The 18,515-nt window shown below is 41.4% G+C and overlaps 1 protein-coding gene across 1 annotated transcript in view; it reads right to left on the bottom strand.

The window, feature by feature from the left end:
- Positions 1–18,515, bottom strand: part of PNPLA2 (patatin like phospholipase domain containing 2) — a 930,557-nt gene that overhangs the window by 26,076 nt on the left and 885,966 nt on the right. Inside the window, exon 8 of the mRNA XM_044082880.1 lies at positions 9,848–9,970. Coding sequence (XP_043938815.1) covers positions 9,848–9,970 — 123 coding nt within the window. The remainder of the gene's footprint in view (positions 1–9,847; positions 9,971–18,515) is intronic.

Raw genomic sequence — 18,515 nt, 5'->3', positions numbered from 1 at the left:
GAAGACTCACTGATTTAGTTTCCATTTCTGAGGGTCTGCCCTTAATCTCCTCAGCTTATCTGCCACAGGATACCTGGAAAGTGAGACTATGATGTGAAGCTATATCCCAAGATAATATAGACTGTGGAGAGCGTATGATCTGGTTCCCTCTTGCTTGTTGATGTACCACGAGTGCAGTATTTTCTGTAATAACCTGAAGAGGTCCTGGGGACAAAAGATGATTCAGAGAGTTAAGTGTCTTGATCAGGGCAAGTATCTCTTCCATATTTATGTGCTTGTGTCTGTCCTTGGTGTCCCACACAACTTGCAATTTTATTCTTCTCCGCAAACAAAGTATGATGTGTCTGTGATGACTGACTGCTACGGAAAAGGGTGGGAAAAGGAGGGACCTAGATTTAGCTATATCTGTTGTCTCCAGCAAGTAATTTCTCTTCTGACAAACCTAGCACTAGGATCTGAAAAGAAAAGTTGATGCTGAGACCTAAGAGACTTCAGATAACACTGTATCTTTCTCGTGTGGTGTCTTGCTAGGGGCAACACAAGACTCACAGATGCCATGAAACCCAAAATCCAGAGATATTCCCTTGCAGTTGCCAAAGTTTGACTGGAAAACTTTAGAAATATATGTAGATATAGATATATTTTTCCTGTGGAAGAAAAGCTTTTTGAACTGATGTGTCCAGCTGACATTCCAGAAACATAATCCTGTGAGAAGGAGTCAAGAAAGACTTTTGAATGTTCTCTTGGAATCCCATCTTGTCTAAGAGCTTTTGCCCAAGATAGAGATTCCTAACAATTTAAAAAGGCTATGCAAAGATAAGCAAGTCATCAAAATAGTGAAAAATATGGACACGTTGTGGCCAGCAATGAGTTACAATAGAGCTAGACACTTTGAGAACACTCTTGATGCAGTGGATAGTAAAAAGGGTAAGGCACAGAACTGATAATGTGATCCAGACACAGAAAACCTTGAGAAACATCTGAAGCCTGGATAAATAGGAATTTGATGATAAGCATCTTTCAAATCTGGTGTTAGCATGAAGCCTGAATGATGAAGAAGAGGTGCCATGTTATAAAGTGACACTATTTTGAATGTGGGCACTATCACAAACAGATTTAGGAAAGAAAGATCCAGAACTGTTCTTCAAGCATTTTCTTACTTTGGCACTAAAAACATCTTTGAATAAAATACCTTTCCAACTTGGGAAGGGGGGGATGGTTCTATCACTCCCTGGGACAGCATGTTATGAAGGACAGGCAAAGCAAAACAGTCTGGTCTCAAGAATGAGGAATTACCCCCTGGAAAGGATGAATTTCCTCCCATTGCCATCTGTAACCTTGATGAATGATCTTCAGAACCCATTTGTCTTAAACTGTCTGTTACCAAAGAGAAAAGTGGAGATTCAGACTTTCAGAGAGAAGAAAGGGGCTGCCAGGATGGCATAGGAGAAGAAAGTCTCTTAAATAGTCATTCTGACTTATTGGATTGCCCTTGGTTTTGGGAGTTTCCAAAATTCTTCTTGGTACCCACTTGCTATTTCTTCTTAAACGTCGGTTTACCTGTATTTTGTTGAGACTGTTTATTTTGTTTCTTACCAAAACTGGATGGGGAGTTAGAGAATCACATGGAAAATTTGGAAAAGAAGGACTGAAAAATCTTAGAGATTACTTCAATCAGCACACCCCTCATCACACTTTTTGATCACCTATTTAACAGAGGGTCCAAAAACTAAATCTCTATCCAAAGGAGAATTTAAAATCTAAGTTTTAAAATAATTTGGCAAGTTCTAAGAACACAGCCAGGTATACCTCTCATAACAGTACCAGTGATAACAGCCCTTGAAGAAATATCAACAGAGTCATACACACACTGTATACAATGAGTAGTGACAACCAGCAGAAGAAATTAAATTATTTAAATCAGATTTTTCCTCACAAGCTGAAACTGATGACAAATCATTCCTCACACTTTCACAGTTACTCAGGGCAAACCTTAACATATGAGTCTGATAATCCAAAAATCAAAGTTTCAGAAGATACGTTTTTTTGCCATACTTATCAATAATCTTCCCGTTGTTACCTGAAATAGTAGATTTGGAATTAACCAATTCTTTAGTAGCAGAAGGATTAACTACAGCTATAGCTACTGGGTTAAGTTTTGGGAAGAATGTATAAAATTTGAAAGACTGAGGAGCCTTATACATCCTATCTAACATTTTAGGGGTTGCTGGCTCACTGTCAGGAAAAACTGCAAGTAGTAAAACACATCCTCCAAAGCTCGCAGAAATGGAGGAATGGGTGCAGGTTCTGGAATTTCCTTCCGTAACAGTTCATAGTATTTTCTTATGGACTGAGAAACCTCAGTATTCTCCCACTGAGCACATTGGCACATTCTAGAAATAGTCTAAGAGACAGATCCCCCCCCCCCCCAGAACAGTCAGAAACTGAGCTCTCCTCTGCATCTGAATTAGAATTTTGAGGAAAAAAAACTGTATCTGTCCCTTTATCCTCCTGTTCAGATTCAGAATCTTGAATCACTTCAGGAAAGAAGTTATCCCTTTTTCTTTTACCAGAAACTACTTCACAAGAAGGATCAATAGCCTGAATTAAGCCAAGAGTCAGATCCAGTAAACTACTTCTGCCTAAGGAAATTTGAGGAAGAGCAGATACATATTTAGTTTTCTGTTTATTTTTGACAGGGAAAATGGGACCAGCAGTGTTATAGATGGTAGAAGCAACTTTTCCAGGAATGGCCATAACATTCTGACAAAAAAGGAAGCCTTCCCTTTCCCTTTTCCCAGAACCTACAAGAATAACTCTCTCTTGCCCACAGAAGGGACCCCAAACAACCACAGAGGATGTAGCTAACCCCTGGCCCATAGTGACTGTTGGTCCTACACCAGAGGGATCCAGGGTAAAAGATGCATGGTCTGAGGCACAACTAATGGCCACAGCAGAGTCATCCAACTGCAGCTGATGCGGATTGTTAGCCTGCTGTGATTGCAAAGGCTGTTTGCTTATTTTTTTTTTTTGTTGTGGCCGGAAGGACTGACCATGGGACTGAAACAAATTGTTCTATGATCAAGCTAAAAACTGTACCTCTTTCACGGGGAAAAGAAGAAGCAAGTCTTTAAAAGTAAATTTTTCATAGATAAATACAGTAAAAATAACTTTAAAACACTTTGCCAGCCCCACAAAGTAAAATAAACACAATCTATCCACAGAAAAAAAATGGTTCTCAGTTACAGCTTTTAAACTGACAAGTAAAAAGGATTCTCCCAACTAAAAAAAAAAAAAAAAAAAAAAAAAACAGTAGTCTTATGACAGTCCATTAAAACGCAAACTCCTAATTTTAAAATAACTTTCCTGAAGAAGAAGTGTTTTCCCCAAAGGGAACTTATCTGCCCTGCAAAGGAACAGCACAAGCTGACCACCGATCCTCAAAAGCCTAAGAGGAGCAGTAGTAAAGCTCTGAAGGGCTTAGCTCCTAAATTGTCTTTTAGTCAGCTCAGAAGTAGTGGCAAGCACAGTTTTATGCGTACTGGTGAGAAAGTTTTTGGCTTTGTAAAGCATCCCTAATCTTTGATGAGCTTTTCTTATGTGATTTTGTATATGCAGGTTGAATTTAAGATTATCATCCACGATCAACCCTAATAATTTGCTATAAAAAGTGACTTCAGTGGCTGTATTATCAAGACAGATGACTTCAAATTTTGCTTTTTTCATGAGAGAGGGATTTTGGGGAGAAAAATAGTAGTTTTTTTTGGGGGGGCTGAGTATGACTTGTGAGTTACAAAGCCATGTTTCAGTGGCTATTAAAGCTTCCTGAGTAATTTTCTGGAGGTGTGCCATGTTGTCAGATGTGCAAATGAGTGTAGAGTCAGCTGCATACTGTATTGGGGAGGTCTGTTATGTGGATGTTTGGAGTGTGTTGGTTAGAATGGTAAAGAGGAATGGACAAAGGATAGAGTTTTGTGGTACATCGGTGGTGACTGGGAGGTATGGAGAGAGGGTGGAGTGCCATTTTACTGACTGATACGTGTTGGACTGGTAGCTATTAATGCATAGGATGATGGGATGAGGGATACTTATGAGGACATGTGAACTAGAAGTTTGCTGTGACAAATTGTGTCAAAGGCTTTAGATAAGTCTAGAAATAAGGAGGAGATTAGTTTGCCATTATCTCTTGCTTTATTGACAAAATGTCTAATAAGTTTGAAGTGCAGTATTAGTACTATGGGAAGGATGGAAGCCATGTTATGTAGGGGATAGGAGATCTTCATGCAGGAAATAGTTTGGCAATTGTTTTTGAATACATTTTTCAAATATTTTGGAGGGGGGATAAGATTGCTATAGGTCTAAAGTTATCAATATCAGACACTTACACCAAAGGGACTAAATGTTGACTGTTGTTGGAAGAGTGTAATATGAACTTGTCTTTTTAAAAGGTAATGGATTTTTAATTGTTTAATGATTATTTAATTATGTAATTAGTTAATGGGTGTGTGTATAAATAGGGAATAGTGATGTATGGTAATTTACTCCTTGAAGGCTTTGTTGAGCCGAGGCGCTAGAGACTGTACAGCAAATAAAACGTTTTTGGTCAACTGGCTGTTGTCGTATTCTACATTTGGGTTCTTATCTTGTTCGAGCTGAAGAGCTGGTGTTGTGAATTTTTCTAAAGTTATCAATGTCTGCTGAATTTCCTCCTTTGTGCAGAGGGATAATGTGTGATTTTTTTCCAGACAGACGGAATGTGGGATTCTTGGATTGACCTATTTATAAGGACTGAGACAGGATCAGACCTCCCAACCTTTCTGAATTACTCATTTTTTACCGAGTTTTGGGGTCCAAATGAAGGGGTGCCACGATTCCCGATTCATTCCATGGCCTTGCAGATCAGGCTATGGAATGCATTATCATGGACCTTATAAACAAGGACAGTGGCAACCTCCAAACTGTGTGGGTTCAAGTGTTTGGAGATTGCCACTGTCCTTGATTATCATGGACCATATAAACAAGGACAGTAGCAAACTCCAAACACTTGAACCCACACAGTTTGGTTTTGTCAAAGGGAGATCATGCCTGTTAAACTTGGTCAACTTCTTTGAAACAGTTACCAAAGCCATGGACGAAGGGAAGACAGTGCACACTGCCTACCTTGACCTAGCCAAAGCCTTCAACACTATTCCCCACTTGAGCATAATAGATAAACTTTCCTAGCTAGGCATCAACCCGTATGTTACCAGATGGGTAGCTAACTAGCTCATTGACAGAACCCACTCAGTCAAAGTAGGTGAAGCCACCCATAGTAGTAGACCCATAATGAGTGGCGTACCCTAAGGATCGGTCTTGGGGCCTCTACTGTTTAGGATATACTTTTTTGAGATGCAAGCCAAAACCAGTGGTCTGTGGCTGACCACGTCTGCAGATGACTGCAAGCTGGGTGCTGTCTTAAATTCCCCTAGTGATGTGAACATCCTCCAAGAGGGCATTAACTAAACTAAAGACTGGTGCTAGAAGCACAGCCTCAAACTGAATGCCAAGGGAATGCATCATTATCCCCTTTGGTGAAAATTGACCTGCATTAATTATCACATTAATAACAATGTGCTATGCATGAAATCTGTCATGATGGACTTGGGCACCCAGGATGATAACAACCTGACTTTTGACCACCACGTTGCCTCTATTGTACAGAAGGCTTTCTGCATGGCCCACCTCATAAGTAAGGGTATATCATCAGGAATAAGGAGGTCATAACATCCCTGTACTCCTCCCTTATCAGACCCATTATTGAGTAGAATCCCCCTTTGGAATGTACCTTGCAAGCACATGCAGCGGCTAGAGAGACCACAGAGGTTCCTGACCAGGAAAATCCAGGGTTCCAAACACCTATCCTATACAGATAGTGTAAAAGCCCTGTCCCTCTACTCAGTGTCACACATACTGCTCACAGGTGACCTGTGTCTGGCATACAGGGCTATCTCAAATCCAGTCTTCATGGAGTTGCTGCATATCTGTGAGTCAATCTTCACTCATGCAACCCACATGCAAGGTCTCAACCTGGTCTGTGACATTAACAGAATTTGTTGACGGGATAGATTTGTGTCCCAAAGACTCCCCCATCTGTGGAATAGACTTCCTCTCAATGTCAAGCAGAATACTTCACTAGCAGTCTTTTAAGAGGAACCTGGATGACTAGATGGGAAACAGAAAATACACCCCTGGGATCCCTCCTGTGACAGGGGAAACAGGTGCTGACTTTGTGGGAACATGGGCAAAATTCTTGGCTAGACTTATAAGGGCCTATGGGCCAATAGCCTATAATAGCCCTATGAACCTATGAAGCTACTAAAAGACACTGTATTGCATGCATTACTATTTAGTGTTCAGTTCTTTGCTCAAACCATCCATAAGTTAGACTGCGAAGTATGCATATGATTGCAAAATGGGCTTAATTGTGACATAGAATTTAGATTTATGCAACGGAATGAATAGATATCTGCAGGAAATAGGCAGATGAGCAACTGAGGTTGATGTGGACGTAACTATAAATAAATGTAAATATCTCAGTTTTGGAAAGCAAGTAGTTAATCCTTGAGTACAACTAAAGAATGTGAATTTTAAACCATTAACAATCATAAGGGAGCTAGATATAGTAGTGAAACAGTTTAATTTAAGGAACATGCTCAGATCATCAGAAATAAGGCAATGAAACAAGATGGGCTGCTATTTAAAACTATAGTGACAAGAAATCCCCAAAAATTAACTGAATTATTTTAAAACAGTTGTAAGGCATATCACACAATATAATTTGCCTTTTTGTTTATATAATAACATCTAAATAAATGTACACAAAACAGGACAATAAAGATTTGCTAAACCCATACCAAATGTAAATCACTTACAGTACTCAGAAAAATAATAAACCTAGAACTCTTAAAAATTGCTCAAACGTTCTTAAGAGGTTATATTTAGTTGATACAGTTTTCAAAGATGTTGTACATAAGGCAATGGTGAGAGTAGATATGTTTAGAAAAAGTGATATACAAACATAATACTGCAAATATGAGCATTGTACTTACAGAATAGCCAAAAGGGTTCAATTTATTTCTCATTCATTTTCAAACCTCAATAGTAAGCTACCACTTACAATTAGAATGATTAAAGAAGTGACAAGTTAAAACCAACCAGGACCTGTGGGTGGGGGAGAGATAATTCTTTTTTGATATAAGGTAGTCAGTGTTACTCGATGGCTGGACGGCCTTTAGATCGGTAAACTAAACCTATGAAGACTATGAATCATATAAACCTTGTGGACTCTTCACTCCTTTTGAGTCTATTAAGAGGGCAGAAATAATTTTTGGTTTCTTTCTTGTTTACTGTCCATTTGATAGGATAAGACCTTCTTGCGGGATTTTTCAGCTTCCCTCATTGCCACAATGTTTTCCTAAACAACACTGTTCATTTTAGTTATTTCAACATTCCTACTCTTGCAAATGACTCTGCAGCTATTATGAATGGCTTTGAAATTATTCAGGTAACTATCTCTACTACCTACAAACAAGGCCATTCACTGGATTTGTTTACAGCTTGAGATGATGACCTCAAACCTGGAATGGACTCAGTCTAATGGTCTGATCAGCACTTTCTCGGGTTTTCCCTGAAAAAGCCTACCTTTCTCCTTGTGATATTGCACTGCTTGAGTACAGGATTCTGTGTAACCTTGGTCACACTCTCATGGCTCCTGCCCTTGATCCTTTCCTCTTGGTCTGCATCAGGGTCCAGAGAACTCTGACCTGCTGTCTGTTAAGTGAAAGACCATCATTATGGAGGCTTTCAATCATTTGCCCCTCTGACTGCATATTCTACACCTGTGATGGAGACACAGTAAGATTCAGAGCTTCAGTAAATGCACAGAATAGGGGGAAGGTGGTGAACCAGTGGGAATGCACTTGACTCCTGGATGACAAACTGGCATTGGACCTTCACTATTCCATGTACCAGGTACATATCTTTTATATCTTATCTCCAGGAAGATCTCTGCTGTGAGGACTTGAACGGTTATGCTTTTATGAGGCATCAGTATGCTATATATTCTGGCCTGTATGAACACTTACACAGCTTTTACATTAAATAATTCTAAAGTAGCTGCTTGCTTCTTCACAGATAAGGAGGAATCCACCAGGCAGAAGGCTCATATTTGCCCAAGACAGTTATTTTTTCAGATTGCACCTTGGATGAATTTTGACAATCTAACTTTATAAAATTCATGCAGATAATTACAAGTGTGTACAATCACTAATATGAGTTTGATACTGGCTCAGTTAGATTGCTTATACCTTGCTGGGAGGTCATGGGACATTTCATTTCTTTCAGGTCCACAATCTTCTTGAAGTATGGGGGTTTCTGTCACAAGAAGCTTTGATTATAACTATCCTCAAGAATAAATTTTTGGAGCCAGATATCATGGAGAGTAACTACCCTATCTTTAACCCCCCCCCCCCCCCGTTAAGCTTAAAGACACTGTGGTGTGTAAGTTGCATGACACAGTTTTTGACTCCTGTGGACTCTGAGATTCATTTCAGTTCAGCTTACTAGCTACACACAGCACTGGGCAGTCTTTGTAAGAGTGCTCCTTATTTAGTGAACCTTTGGTGCCACAGAATCAACAGTGTTAATCTGTACTGGTCTTCCTTGACGTATCTGCTGACACTCACATAGTTGACCATTAATACTTTTAGAATACATAAAAAACTGTTGTGGGATCTCTGGCAGAGTTTTCAATGGGGTTTTCTTTAACATCGACTGCATACTTAGCAGTCTGTAAATTAATTCATTTGCCTGCTTTCATCTTAGCTGCAGAGGTCTCATATATCAGTTAATGGCTTTAATCAACCCATTCAAAACAAGTGCCACAGCTTTCTATGGCATTGCAAGCTCTTGAACAACTCCTGCTGTCTACTATCCTAACTTTTTTATGCCCTAATGGAAAGGTGTGTGTGTGTGTGTGTGTGTGTGTGTGTGTGTGTGTGTGTGTGTGTGTGTGTGTATATATATATATATATATATATATATATATATATATGTATATATACACTCACAAACGCATTTGTGGGTGTGCATGTGTTTGTTTATACATATGTATGCAAGTGTGTAAGCAGTGTATGGTGTGCATCCATATTTTTTGTGTGCTGACTTGTATATGCATGTGTGTCTGTGTGTGTAAATGTGCATGTGCTTCCGAGTATGTATGAAGGAAGATGAGGTTATGCTTTCTGAAATAACAGTGTGTTAAAGCCATGTAGTTATGACATCTTGGCATAAGCAGATCAATACTTTTGCATTGGTTTACACTAAAGCAAACACCTGTGATGAATTCATTGCCAATATTTATTTTTATCTTTACTGTCAAAAATTCTGTAGCCTTAATTGTCCTGTGCAAAATATCTGGAAAATCATAACTACCATCACATTTACTTTTTATTCAGTAGTTTAGGTACTGGGCTGCTTTAATAAAGAAGCATAAAAAGCAGGGTATATTTCTACTATACAACCCCTCAGACTTAAATACAAATACCCTCTCTATGTCTCACATAAACACACCTCTCACATAAACACACACACACAAACATGCACACACAAACATGCACAAACGCACACGCGCACATACACACACACACACACACACACACACACACACACACACACACACACACACACACACACTCATTCTCTTTCACTCTCTTTCTACCCCTCGAGGTACATTGTACTTCATATACAAGTGTATGCATATGCTAAAGAAAGAAAGAAAGATGGGCTGATTATATGCAGCCATATTTACCTTGCAGAAAGGTGATGGTCAATTTTCTTCTTTGCATGCCTAAGAAGGTACAACAAAACTTCTCTTAACTGATCTTTCATCCACTGCAGGTCTTCAGGTAGATCTGGCAACCACTCCAGAAGTCTGATGAAAGAAACATAAGAAATGGCTGTCATTCAAACTACAGACTAATTAAAAAGACATAAGAGGATCATGGCAGTAAGAGAGAGAAAGTACAGTTGTGTACACTTAACATAAATGTAGATGTTCGAGTGTATTCACTGTTGCAATCATTACATTTGGGTAATCTGCTGGCAGGTTGCCCTCAGTCGGCCTGAATTCCAAAGTCTTGGGTCCTGCGTCAGTCGCTGTCTTCTCTTCCACGACATCAGGTCGTCAGGGGTATAAAACATGCAGCCGACATCATTTTCTTCAGTTTTTCTTGCCCCCGATGTCAGGTGCCTCCAAAAAGGTAGCAATATTATACATATATATAAATACATGCATCAGTATAAACTTTACCTTCCTCTACAAGCAAACACACCACATAGGTTGTTGAAGATAGTGAAGGAAAGATAAACTTCAGAATGACAAGTGGATGGCGAGAGGGTAACCTGGACTGCAACAGTGAATACACTCGAACACCTACATTTATGGTTAGTGTACACAACTGTAGTATGTTCTTCGTGTTTCACTGTTGCAGTCATTACATTTGGGTAGAATCCCAAAGCTATGGTTGGGAGGCTGGAGCTAAACAGGATTAGGTGCGGCTATAAGGCCCTGCAGCACTGCAGTGGCAAAGCCTGCCCTGGACTTAGAGTAGAGAGGCAAATGGTAATGCTTTGTAAAGGTGTGAACAGAACTCCAAGTAGCAGCCTCTAGAATGTCTTTGGTTGGTACTCCTCTGAGAAAGGCTGCTGAAGTAGCTGCAGCTCTGGTGGAATGAGACCTAATGCCCTTGGGCACAAGTTTACCATAGTGTAAGTAGCAGAAACGGATGCAGTGGCTTATCCACTTTGAAATTGTCTGCTTTGAAATAGCCTTTCCTTCTGATCCTGCAGCATATGACACTAGTAATTGCTCAGTTTTTCTTAGAGCTTTAGTCCTGCTCAAGTAGAATCTTAGCTGTCTGTGTACGTCCAAGGAATGTAGAATTCTCTCCCCTTTATTCTGCAGATTTGGATAAAAAGTTGGCAGTTGAATTGTTTGGTTAAGAGCCACATTGGAAACCACCTTAGGCATAAAAGTAGGATTTGTCCTCAGAGACACCCTGTCCGGGTAAAATATGATAAAAGGCTCTACAGCCATGAGGGCCTGCACCTCTGAAAATCTTCCTGCTGAAGTAATTGCTAGTAGCAGAGATGTCTTCCATGATAAGAACTTTATATCAGCGGTAGCAGCTGGTTCAAATGGAGGCAGGGTGATCTTTTCCAACATATAATTGAGGTCATCTGCAGGTAATGGTGATCTTCTATGAGGCCTTAAATTTTTGGCTCCTCTAAGATACTGCTTTAGTAAAGGATGAGAAAAGATTGGTGTCTCTGTGTTGTAATTAGCCGAAATGGCAGAGGCATGGATTTTGATTGATGAGAAAGATAGGCCTTTGTCAAGCATGTCAGTTAAGTATTGTATTATCTGAGGAATATTTGGCTCTGCTGTATCAGTTCATTGTGCTTGATTCCAAGCACAGAATCTCTTCCACTTGTCAGCATAAGATTTTCTATTATTAGGCCTCCTGGCTTCCAAAATGACATCCATCACAGCTTTACTGAGAGGTGTTGTTTGTATGATTACACGATTAGCCATGCTGCCAGGTTTAGAGTCTGTAGTTGATTGTGCAGGATCTGATTGTTTTGCTGGGACAGTAGTTGTGGTGTTTGAGGCAAGATCCATGCTGGGTATTGTGACAAGTTCCTTAGGATTGGGTACCAGTATTGGTGGGGCCAGTCCGGGGCAATTAATATCATCTTTGTCTTCTCTTGTCTGACTTTTAGGAGGTCATGGGGTAGAAGAGGCAGAGGAGGAAAGGCATAAACTGATAGGTTTTTCCAACTGAAGGATAGGGAGTCCACTTTCCATGCTTGTCTGAGGTAGGTCCTTGTGCATAATTTTTTCAAATGATAATTTTGAGGAGAGCAAATAGATCTATGTCTGGGCTCCCCCATTTCTCTGTTATCATGGTGAAGACTTGTGGATTTAGTTTCCACTTGTGAGGATCCATAAGGTTTCTGCTTAAATCGTCTGCCAGAGTGTTTTGTTTTCCTGGCAGGAATTGAGCTTGAAGATGTATTTGGTAGGTCAAAGCTGTTTTCCACAGTGCCATGGCTAGGTATGAGTATGTGCCCCCTTGCTTGTGTATATACCACATGACTGTGGTGGTGTCCGTCTTTATCAGTAGTTGTCCTGGATGAAGTAAGTCCTTGAAGGCTGTTAGGGCATTTTGAACAGCTAGCATCTCTTTCTGGTTGATATGTAGATGCATTTGTTTTGGTGCCCATATGCCCTGAATGCATATTCCTGCCATGTGGGCCCCCCAGGCATAACCTGATGCGTCTGTTAATGTTTGGCTGGCAGGGAGTAGAGTGAAGGGCCATCCCATGTTTTAGTGACAGGCCTTTGCCCACCATAGAAACTCCTATTGCAGGCAGGGAATAAGAGGAATCGTTTCCAGACTGTGTGAATGTTGACTCCATAAACTTTTTAGGTACCATTGCAGTTTCCTCATATGCAGTCTTGCATATGAAATTAGTAGGATGCAGGATGCCATGAAGCCCAGAGCCTGCAGAATTTGTCTTGCAGAAGACTGGGTTTTTGTTGCCATCAGTTTGAATTAAGTAGTCAGTTGCCTTTGTTTGTCTGGCGTAAGGTAAGCCATATGGGCAGTTGTATTCAAGCTTGCACACAGGAATGCTATCTTTTGAGAGGGTACCAGTTGTGATTTCTTTTCATTTAAGGTGTACCCTAGGCATGTTAGAAGCCTTTTCACAACCGCCAAGTGTTGAAGAAGAGTGTCCTTGTTCTCTGCTTGAATGAGACAGTCGTCCAAGTAAGGATACATTTGTATACTTCTTTGTCTGCAAAATGCAATTACTGGTGCCAGGCACTTTGTAAAGACCCTGGGTGCAGTAAATAATTGTATACTTCTTTGTCTGCAAAATGCAATTACTGGTGCCAGGCACTTTGTAAAGACCCTGGGTGCAGCAGATAAGCCAAAGGGCAGTGCAGAGAATTGGTAATGCAGTAAGCCAGCCTTGAATCTGAGGTATCTTCTGCACGATTGTCTTATTGGGACATGCAGGTATGCCTCTTTTAGGTCTAATATTACCAGCCATGCATTCTTGCCCAGCATGGGCAAAAGCTGCTGCAAAGTCAGCATTTTGAATTTTGGAATGTCCAGGTATGTGTTCAAAATTGATAAATCCAGTATTGGCTGCCAGGCCTTGGTCTTTCTGGGTACCAAGAACAGTCGAGTAAAAACCTTGTCCTTTTTCCTGTTCTGGTACTGGTTGAATGGCCCTCGTATCCATGAGGGACGTAACCTGTTTCTGTGCCTCTGCCCATTGATTTTTGGGCAGATCTGGCCAACCGTTTGCCATTGCCAGAGTGTGGAAATGGAATCTGTATCCCTGTGATACTATGTTTAGTACCAACTTGTCCTGGGTTATTAACTGCCAATTTTGAGAAAAAAGTGCTAATTTTCCCCCTAAGGGTGCTGCCAAAAGATAAGTGCTTGGTGTAGGCAGAGGGAAGTCATTGGGACTGTTTTCTGTAGGTTTGCGCTTTATCTCCCCCTGATTTGGAGGTAGATGCGCCCCATTGCTTTGACCTGTATGAATCTTGCACCTGGTATCTGGAACCCTTTGGGCATCTGGATTTGCCCCTTTGAGCTCTGTCTGACACAGGAAAGGACCAATTCTTTGTAGACCAGTGTCTACTGAATCTTGGTGGCTGCACTCGTAAGAAGTCTTTAACAGTTTGCATAGACTTAGCTTTGTCTTCCATTTTCTTTAAAACCTCTTCTGCCTTAATACCAAACAGAGAATCATGCTGTAAAGGTGCATCTAGCAATTTAGCTTTAACATGATCAGGCAAATTTTGTTCCTTTAACCAGGCATGGCCCCTAATCACAGATCCAGTAACTGCGGCCCTGCAGGAGGCCTCTAAGGAATCAAAACCACATTGCAAAGTATGCTTTCCAACTTGTTCAGCTGCATGCAATATTTCCTGCAATTCTTTATTTTCTGCACATTCTGAAATCAACATAATTTTCTGTTTCAGCAATCCCATAACATGTTGCTGGTACTTAAGTATATGAAATTGACTGTTTAAGGCCCTGACTGCCAAGGTTGCAGATGTATAAACCTTTTTACCCCATCTGTCTAGTGCCCTTGAATCTCTGTCCGAGGGGGTAGGATTTTTTGCTGTTGAGGCCTTAACTCCCTTTGGACCCTGGGAAATAGTTTCAGGATCAGCAGCAGGGTTTCTAAATAAAAATTTATGAGAGTCAGGGACCCTGTAATATCTGTCAGGCTTACTGGGAGCCAGAGGTAAGGAGTCAGGGGTCAAGCATGACTCCAAAAACACATCATCCACAATTTCTAAAACAGGGGGAATGGCGAAGGGCTTGTGCTGAGGGAGAAGAAGGAAATCCCTGAGCCTCTTTTTTGATTCTGAGAAGTCTTGACTCTCCCAGTGAAAATGCTCCCTCAAAGTATGCAAGATTTCTCCAAATGAATAATCCTCTGGAGGAGATGCAGATGGAATAGACTCCTCAGCATCAGAATCTTCATAGGGAGGTACAGATAATTCCTGATCAGAAGAGGAATCAGAAGAAATAGAAACCTGATCTGAAGATTCATAATCAGTGTCTTGCCTAGGCCTCTTATCTGAAGGGAGGGGGGGTGGGTATCCCTGATCAAGGTAATAAGGTCTTTAGCCATTTTGATCATCTGTTTTTTAGGCATAGAGGCCTGTGCATGTGGCTCATTCATCGTTTTTTTAGTTTTAGAAGTTGCCTTTGACTTTGGTTTTGCAGCTGTCGTCGGTTTGATATATAAATGCTGAGGTCTGAATACACCCTCAGAAGCTGGTGCCTGCTCAGTGGCTCTGGACCCATCTGAGGGAAATACATCCGTCGGTCCAATACCTTGAGTATCTTGCGGCATGCTGGACTCCACATGGGTGTCGGTAGAGGCCTGCAACTCAAAGGTAGCGGGTATCAGGGGCTGCGAAAGCGCCTCACTGAGTACCGGTGAACCGGCGACTGGCTTAGGAGAAGCCCGGATCTCGACTGCCTTTCTCTGTCCTTTTCTTTGCGTTTTTTATGTACTCTGGTAGTTGGATTACTATCTGACGACATTTCTGGGTAGCATAAACTGATAGGTTTTTCCAGCTGAAGGATAGGGCGTCCACTTTCCATGCTTGTCTGTGGTAGGTCCTTGTGCAGAATTTTTTCAATTGATAATTTTGAGGAGAGCAAATATATCTATGTCTGGGCTCCCCCATTTCTCTGTTATCATGGTGAAGACTTGTGGATTTAGTTTCCACTCATGAGGATCCATAAGGTTTCTGCTTAAATCGTCTGCCAGAGTGTTTTGTTTTCCTGGCAGGAATTGAGCTTGAAGATGTATTTGGTAGGTCAAAGCTGTTTCCCACAGTGCCATGGCTAGGTATGAGTATGTGCCCCCTTGCTTGTGTATATACCACATGACCGTGGTGGTGTCCGTCTTTATCAGTAGTTGTCCTGGATGAATTAAGTCCTTGAAGGCTGTTAGGGCATTTTGAACAGCTAGCATTTCTTTCTGGTTGATATGTAGATGCATTTGTTTTGGTGCCCATATGCCCTGAATGCATATTCCTGCCATGTGGGCCCCCCAGGCATAACCTGATGCGTCTGTTAATGTTTGGCTGGCAGGGAGTAGAGTGAAGGGCCATCCCATGCTTTGGTGACAGGCCTTTGCCCACCATAGAAACTCCTATTGCAGGCAGGGAATGAGAGGAATCGTTTCCAGACTGTGTGAATGTTGACTCCATAAACCTTTTAGGTACCATTGCAGTTTCCTCATATGCAGTCTTGCATATGAAATTAGTAGGATGCAGGATGCCATGAAGCCCAGAGCCTGCAGAATTTGTCTTGCAGAAGACTGGGTTTTTGTTGCCATCAGTTTGAATTAAGTAGTCAGTTGCCTTTGTTTGTCTGGCGTAAGGTAAGCCATATGGGCAGTTGTATTCAAGCTTGCACACAGGAATGCTATCTTTTGAGAGGGTACCAGTTGTGATTTCTTTTCATTTAAGGTGTACCCTAGGCATGTTAGAAGCCTTTTCACAAACGCCAAGTGTCGAAGAAGAGTGTCCTTGTTCTCTGCTTGAATGAGACAGTCGTCCAAGTAAGGATACATTTGTATACTTCTTTGTCTGCAAAATGCAATTACTGGTGCCAGGCACTTTGTAAAGACCCTGGGCGCAGCAGATAAGCCAAAGGGCAGTGCAGAGAATTGGTAATGCAGTAAGCCAGCCTTGAATCTGAGGTATCTTCTGCACAATTGTCTTATTGGGACATGCAGGTATGCGTCTTTTAGGTCTAATATCACCAGCCATGCATTCTTGCCCAGCATGGGCAAAAGCTGCTGCAAAGTCATCATTTTCAATTTTGGAATGTCCAGGTATGTGTTCAAAATTGATAAATCCAGTATTGGCTGCCAGGCCTTGTCCTTTCTGGGTACCAAGAACAGTCTTGAGTAAAAACCTTGTCCTTTTTCCTGTTCTGGTACTGGTTGAATGGCCCCCATATCCATGAGGGACGTAACCTGTTTCTGTGCCTCTGCCCATTGATTTTTGGGCAGATCTGGCCAACTGTTTGCCATTGGCAGAGTGTGGAAATGGAATCTGTATCCCTGTGATACTATGTTTAGTACCAACTTGTCCTGGGTTATTAACTGCCAATTTTGAGACAAAAGTGCTAATTTTCCCCCTAAGGGTGCTGCCAAAAGATAAGTGCTTGGTGTAGGCAGAGGGAAGTCATTGGGACTGTTTTCTGTAGGTTTGCGCTTTATCTCCCCCTGATTTGGAGGTAGATGCACCACATTGCTTTGACCTGTATGAATCTTGCGCCTGGTATCTGGAACCCTTGGGCATCTGGATTTGCCCCTTTGAGCTCTGTTTGACACAGGAAAGGACCAATTCTTTGTAGGCCAGTGTCTACTGAATCTTGGTGGCTGCACTCATAAGAAGTCTTTAACAGTTAGCATAGACTTAGCTTTGTCTTCCATTTTCTTTAAAACCTCTTCTGCCTTAATACCAAACAGAGAATCATGCTGTAAAGGTGCATCTAGCAATTTAGCTTTAACATGATCAGGCAAATTTTGTTCCTTTAACCAGGCATGCCCCCTAATCACAGATCCAGTAACTGCGGCCCTGCAGGAGGCCTCTAAGGAATCAAAACCACATTGCAAAGTATGCTTTCCAACTTGTTCAGCTGCATGCAATATTTCCTGCAATTCTTTATTTTCTGCACATTCTGAAATCAACATCATTTTCTGTTTCAGCAATCCCATAACATGTTGCTGGTACTTAAGCATATGAAATTGACTGTTTAAGGCCCTGACTGCCAAGGTTGCAGATGTATAAACCTTTTTACCCCATCTGTCTAGTGCCCTTGAATCTCTGTCAGAGGGGGTAGGATTTTTTGCTGTTGAGGCCTTAACTCCCTTTGGACCCTGGGAAATAGTTTCAGGATCAGCAGCAGGGTTTCTAAATAAAAATTTATGAGAGTCAGGGACCCTGTAATATCTGTCAGGCTTACTGGGAGCCAGAGGTAAGGAGTCAGGGGTCAAGCATGACTCCAAAAACACATCATCCACAATTTCTAAAACAGGGGGAATGGCGAAGGGCTTGTGCTGTGGGAGAAGAAGGAAATCCCTGAGCCTCTTTTTTGATTCTGAGAAGTCTTGACTCTCCCAGTGAAAATGCTCCCTCAAAGTATGCAAGGTTTCTCCAAATGAATAATCCTCTGGAGGAGATGCAGATGGAATAGACTCCACAGCATCAGAATCTTCATAGGGAGGTACAGATAATTCCTGATCAGAAGAGGAATCAGAAGAAATAGAAACCTGATCTGAAGATTCATAATCAGTGTCTTGCCTAGGCCTCTTATCTGAAGGGGGGTGGGTATCCCTGATCAAGGTAATAAGTTCTTTAGCCATTTTGATCATCTGTTTTTTAGGCATAGAGGCCTGTGCACGTGGCTCATTCATCATTTTTTTAGTTTTAGAAGTTGCCTTTGACTTTGGTTTTGCAGCTGTCGTCGGTTTGATATATAAATGTTGAGGTCTGAATACACCCTCAGAAGCTGGTGCCTGCTCAGTGGCTCTGGACCCATCTGAGGGAAATACATCCATCGGTCCAATACCTTGAGAATCTTGCGGCATGCCGGACTCCACATGGGTGTCGGTAGAGGCCTGCAACTTGAAGGTAGCGGGTATCAGGGGCTGCGAAAGTGCCTCACTGAGTACCGGTGAACCGGCGACTGGCTTAGGAGAAGCCTTGTCATCGGTTTTGGATCTCGACTGCCTTTCTCTGTCCTTTTCTTTGCATTTTTTATGTACTCTGGTAGTTGGATTACTATCTGACGACATTTCTGGGTAGTTAAATCTATTTCCAAAATATTTTGATGCAAAAAAATACCGACGCT

Source organism: Protopterus annectens, chromosome 9.part0, assembly GCF_019279795.1.
Source record: "Protopterus annectens isolate FY-2018-M chromosome 9.part0, PAN1.0, whole genome shotgun sequence".
Classification (NCBI taxonomy): domain Eukaryota; kingdom Metazoa; phylum Chordata; order Ceratodontiformes; family Protopteridae; genus Protopterus; species Protopterus annectens.
The sequence above is the reverse complement of the archived record's forward strand: the minus strand, read 5'-3'. Positions and strand labels throughout refer to the sequence as shown.